Source organism: Triticum dicoccoides, chromosome 2A (assembly GCF_002162155.2).
Source record: "Triticum dicoccoides isolate Atlit2015 ecotype Zavitan chromosome 2A, WEW_v2.0, whole genome shotgun sequence".
Taxonomy (NCBI): Eukaryota; Viridiplantae; Streptophyta; class Magnoliopsida; order Poales; family Poaceae; genus Triticum; species Triticum dicoccoides.
The window spans coordinates 110,340,031-110,344,700 of NC_041382.1; the positions used below are offsets into that span (position 1 = coordinate 110,340,031).

The window sequence follows — 4,670 nt, forward strand, 5'->3', positions numbered from 1 at the left end:
TCATCGATCTAAACTATGCGAATGACTTATTCACCGAGACGGAGGTAGTAGTCAAAAAAGATTTAGCGCCCGGTGCAGCCGTGCAGGGTGCGCGTAGCTCATAGTATAGCGAAGTTTTGTTTACTTCTTGCAGTAGGCCGCTATATTCGACTGGGTACTTTCATGATCGTCTAATGATCCCTGCGAACTTTGCAAATGAATAAACTTGGAGCGATGTTTCCGGCCGAAAAGAAAAACCCGATGAAAGAAGGCACATTGGGCAAATTGGGCTTTACGGGCCTGTGGTTGGTATTAGTGTGTTAATGGCCCAACAATTATTAGTTTCCGTTCCTTATCCCAAAAGGATTCCCTAAAATTTGTCTAAAAAAAGGATTCCCTAAAAAAATCTCAAAAGGAGAAGGAAACGGCGACAGGATACAAACGGGGGTATTTCAACTGTTCCCGAGTGGTTCGGCCTCCGCACCCACCTCTCTCTCGCCAGTCAGGGGCAGCGACGACGACGAGGAGCGGCGCCTTTGGCGGTGTCCCGGCGACGGTCCTACCGCCGTCCTCCTGCTCCGAGCGTGACTTCACGTCCCCTGCCGAGGTCACGGCCAGCCTCCGGGCGGCGCCAGGCCAGGCGTGGGTGCGCCGCCGCCGGATCTGACCTCGCTAGGGTAGGGAAGGCATTCCAAGGCACAAGGTTCGCTCGCTGGTGGAGGTACGCCGGCTCGCCGTGGCCGTGAGCGCGTCCTCACGTGTCTGTCGCGGCGGGTGGCGGAGGGCGTTCGGGGAGCGGACCGCAGATGAGATCAAAGAGCTCCCCTTGCCGTCGTTTGATTTGAGTAGGTAACCTCACCTTCTTACCCGCAAAAAGATTACGACTTTCCCCCTTCTTACATGCGGAAAGGATAAAAATCGATAATTTAGGTTGCCTTCCTGTGACTGTGAGCATCGTTTTGATGAATTCTCCGTATTTTGTTACCAATTTCTCCAGTTCTGTAGCTCCAGTTTCTTGTAAAGATCTGAAATTTCAATGCGTCATGCAATCAGCCCACTCATTTTAGTGTAACTGATAAGAAATTCTTGCTGTGCAGCTCACACAGGTTGCGTGCCATTTCTTTTTTCGCGAAACAGGTTATTCCGGGGAGTTAGATTCCACTGCTGATTTTTTGTAATAAAAGAGCTCTTTCACGAGCTAGCGTTTCAGAAGGATGCTTCAAGCTTCCCCTCAGTCCCCAATAATGATGAGCGGCGTCTCGTTTGTTGTCTCGCGGGATGTCTGTCGCCGCCGCCTAAGGTACCCTATGATTGCCAACTTGTGTTCTTTGATCAATCAGTCCGAGTAGTTTGTTATCAGTGATGCCACCCTTTCTCTGCAGTCATTCCCATGAAATGGAGGTGCAGCCAGAAGCCGTCAGGGACTGGTCCGAGCTGCCTCTTGATGTGCTTGCTTCAGTCTTTACCAAACTCGGCGCAGTTGATATTCTCATGGGTGCAGGCCTTGTGTGCCACTCATGGCTCGAGGCGGCAAAAGTACCTAGTTTATGGCGATATGTCGACATGGAGCACCATGATGTCTTGCGAGGGAAGAAGAAAAAGAGCCACGATGTCTTGTGTGCAATGGCAAAAGCCGCCGTGGACCGCTCCAATGGGGAGCTCGAGGTGTTCGCAGGGAGCGGGTTTGTTACTGATCAGCTTCTCAACTATATTGCAGAAAGGTACTCTTGTTTTAGTAGAATATTTGTGTCTAAGTTCCAAATCAGACCACACAAACTAGTTGTTTTGTTCTTCTTTCAAGCTAAAATTGGGTGGCCTCTTAATTTATTGGGTACTGCTCACTGATTCGTTAATGGGTGTAGTGAAACTAGTTCACATAGATGAGATTCGTGCAGGGATTTCTGAGTGAATGTAGTCAAACTAGTGGTTTGTATAGATGAGGTCAAAACACATACATGAGTACTTGATGTTTAGCTGTTGTAATCACATTATTTGCTCTCCATGCCTAGTTTTATACAGGAAATTATAAAGCCAAGAGTTGTAGCCTGTAGGTAGATCATCTCTACTATCTTATAAATTGGAGTTAGTGGCAGTGGTGGTGAGTTCACTCCCCCACTCCATCCCAATCTCCCTCATCCATCTAGAACCCATCAGACCTCTCCAATTGGAAGGGGAAAAACCATATCTTGAAATAGTGCCCCCCACCACTGCAGTTTTCACAAGTGCAATGTTGGCTGCTTGGTTGAGTTTCTTTTTCGCAGCATTCCACGGGCATTGGTTGTTATCTACTACTAACCCAATAAAACTAAATTATTATTTTTTATTCTGTAGCAACGCTCGGGCGTTACACTAGTTGCCAAAAAAGAACAAGTTGAATCTCGTTATGCCCTAATGCTACAACAGTGTTATGATCTCCTTCTCTTTTTTTCGCAGATCACCCTCCCTTAAGAGCCTCAGCCTTGACTACTGCAATGTCTCCAACGAAGCATTCACTGAGCTGATAATCAAGCTTCCTCTGCTCGAAGAACTTCTCATTTCCCTATGTCCATTTGTTGATGGCGACGCATATGAGGTCACCAGCAGAGCATGTGCGCAGCTGAAGCGTCTCATGTTGCGGCAAGGGTCGTATGGGGGTACAAGAGATGGGGCACTTGGAATCGAGATGATGCACGAGCTGCGATACCTTACTCTCGTCGGTTGCAATATCACGACAGAGGAGCTGGTTGCCATCATCGATGGCTGCCCTCACATGGAGCGCCTCTGCGTGCGCGACTGTTGCAACATCATTGTGGATGGAACCCTGCGAGCGAAGTGTTCAAGGATCAAGACGCTGATTCTCCCCCCTTTGCAGCATTTGCAGCAGTTGTACTCCCGTTACTGTTTTCACCCTGATGATAGCCTTTTCACGGACAAGTTTGACGATTGGAGATCTTCCTAAATGTGATGATTTGTCTCCAACGGCTATCAATCTATCTATATATTGGTCTAGCATGGCTACTTTTGTCATTTGGGATATGGCATGAAGGGTTCAGGTGGGTATTCACATTGGTAATCTATGATATTGATACTGCAGACCAAATGCAGAGGTAAACTCTGGTTTGTGGTGTTCGAAGAAGTTCCCAAGCTCGCGCATACAGTGTTGATCCCTTGGTCACCAGCTACGTCAAGGTTGTGCTCTGCATCCAGCACAGCACACACATCACCATCACCATCACCATCAACAATGCCATGGCGCGCCCCTCCTGCTGCATGCAGTTGCCACATATCATTTCTTCTGAGCCTTCCTGGTTCCTGTTCGATTGGTGGAGCATTTTGGACTAGAAGCAGTTCTTTGTAAATTTACTGTACCGCTTTAAGATTACTAGGGGCATGATTCTTCTTGATGTGTAAGCTATGATTGTTTGTGATCATTTGGAGATATGATTGTATGCCGGTAAAAACTAACGGGTTGGATGTTGAAGAACAGGGGAGGAGATTGTATGGGTTGAGAATACAGAGTCAAGAATTCTAGAATTTGTTGGTGCTGAGTATCTGATCATCATATAAAGCCTTTACCCATCTGTTGTTTCACAAAGCGACAGTAGTGTGACTGCAACGAGCAGAGTTTCAGTTGCAATCTGAAGTCTTCTACAAACTCTGCCTTGTCGACATTCGACTGTGAGAGGTAGATATTTTCTTTAATTCTTGTCCTACATGATCAATACCGTTGTTACTTAGAATTTTTTTGATTCACCTGTTGTGACCTAGAAATGAGCAGATACCAAAGTATAATCATTAGTTCAGTTCATTCTTAGGGTTGATTATAATTCTTAGAGAATATTACGTTAAAATTTTCTTCTAAAATTCAGATCTCAGGTAGTTCTTCAACAATTTCAACTTTATAAATTTTTTCTTTCAGCTGATGCCACAGTAACAGGCATAGTAAATATAAAATCCGATATGCAGTAGAAATATTAGGATAACAAGCTACTTCTCTGTCAAACTAAAAAATCTCCATACCATAAGTTGCCTTATCAACCATAAACAAAAACTAATTAACTTCAAAATCCTTCTCAATCTTGGTTCTAAGATAATCAATTTCATCAAATTGCTTCTTCTTGGGAGTACGAGGCTTTACTGGAAATGATGGCTCAACATCTATTTTAGTTGTGATTTCTTTAGCAATGATCACACTAGAATCAAACCTTTCATTTCTGTAAGTGTCAAAGTAATTCCTCATACCTTCTATTTGTATCATGGGGACTCAACACACATGGATGGTGATTGCAACTTCATGCTCACCGTATCAACAACAAATAGAATGCCATGGCAAATGACCATACCAAGTATAAACTCATAGCTGCCAATCACTTCATCACCCCTATCCTTGGGTACGGTACCACTATCTTCACTTAACTCAGGCAAAGTTGATCTTAGCTTAGGAGCTTGAACTCTAATTGCTTTGACACTTCTAATCCGACTGTCCAAACGAGTATTGTTCAAAGATTTCACAGGTAAATCGTCCAAATGGATCACCAAAACTTTTCATCTTTTGGTAGAACCAGAAAATAATACATATATTCGTTATATAATTCTAAAAAAGGAAACATATTTACCATAAAAATTTAGCCATATCACAAAAGTGAGATTAAGACCGTAGCAAGCACATAACACATACAAAGATCTTGAATTTATTTCAATTAACCGACATT

The 4,670-nt window shown here is 44.3% G+C and overlaps 1 protein-coding gene across 4 annotated transcripts; it reads left to right on the forward strand.

Moving 5' to 3' along the window:
• The first annotated feature begins 434 nt into the window (after nucleotides 1-434).
• On the forward strand, nucleotides 435-3,506 carry LOC119353678 (putative F-box/LRR-repeat protein 23). Of its 4 annotated transcripts, none has more exons than XM_037620327.1 (4): nucleotides 435-828; nucleotides 1,077-1,279; nucleotides 1,362-1,700; nucleotides 2,413-3,506. In XM_037620327.1, the coding sequence occupies exons 2-4, from the start codon at nucleotides 1,194-1,196 to the stop codon at nucleotides 2,915-2,917; spliced, it is 930 nt and encodes a 309-aa protein (XP_037476224.1). In that variant the 5' UTR covers nucleotides 435-828; nucleotides 1,077-1,193; the 3' UTR covers nucleotides 2,918-3,506. The 4 variants fall into 4 exon arrangements, with proteins under 4 accessions (XP_037476224.1, XP_037476226.1, XP_037476225.1 ...); XM_037620329.1 differs by having other exon boundaries at nucleotides 1,117-1,279; XM_037620328.1 differs by having other exon boundaries at nucleotides 435-824.
• Nucleotides 3,507-4,670: the final 1,164 nt, after the last annotated feature.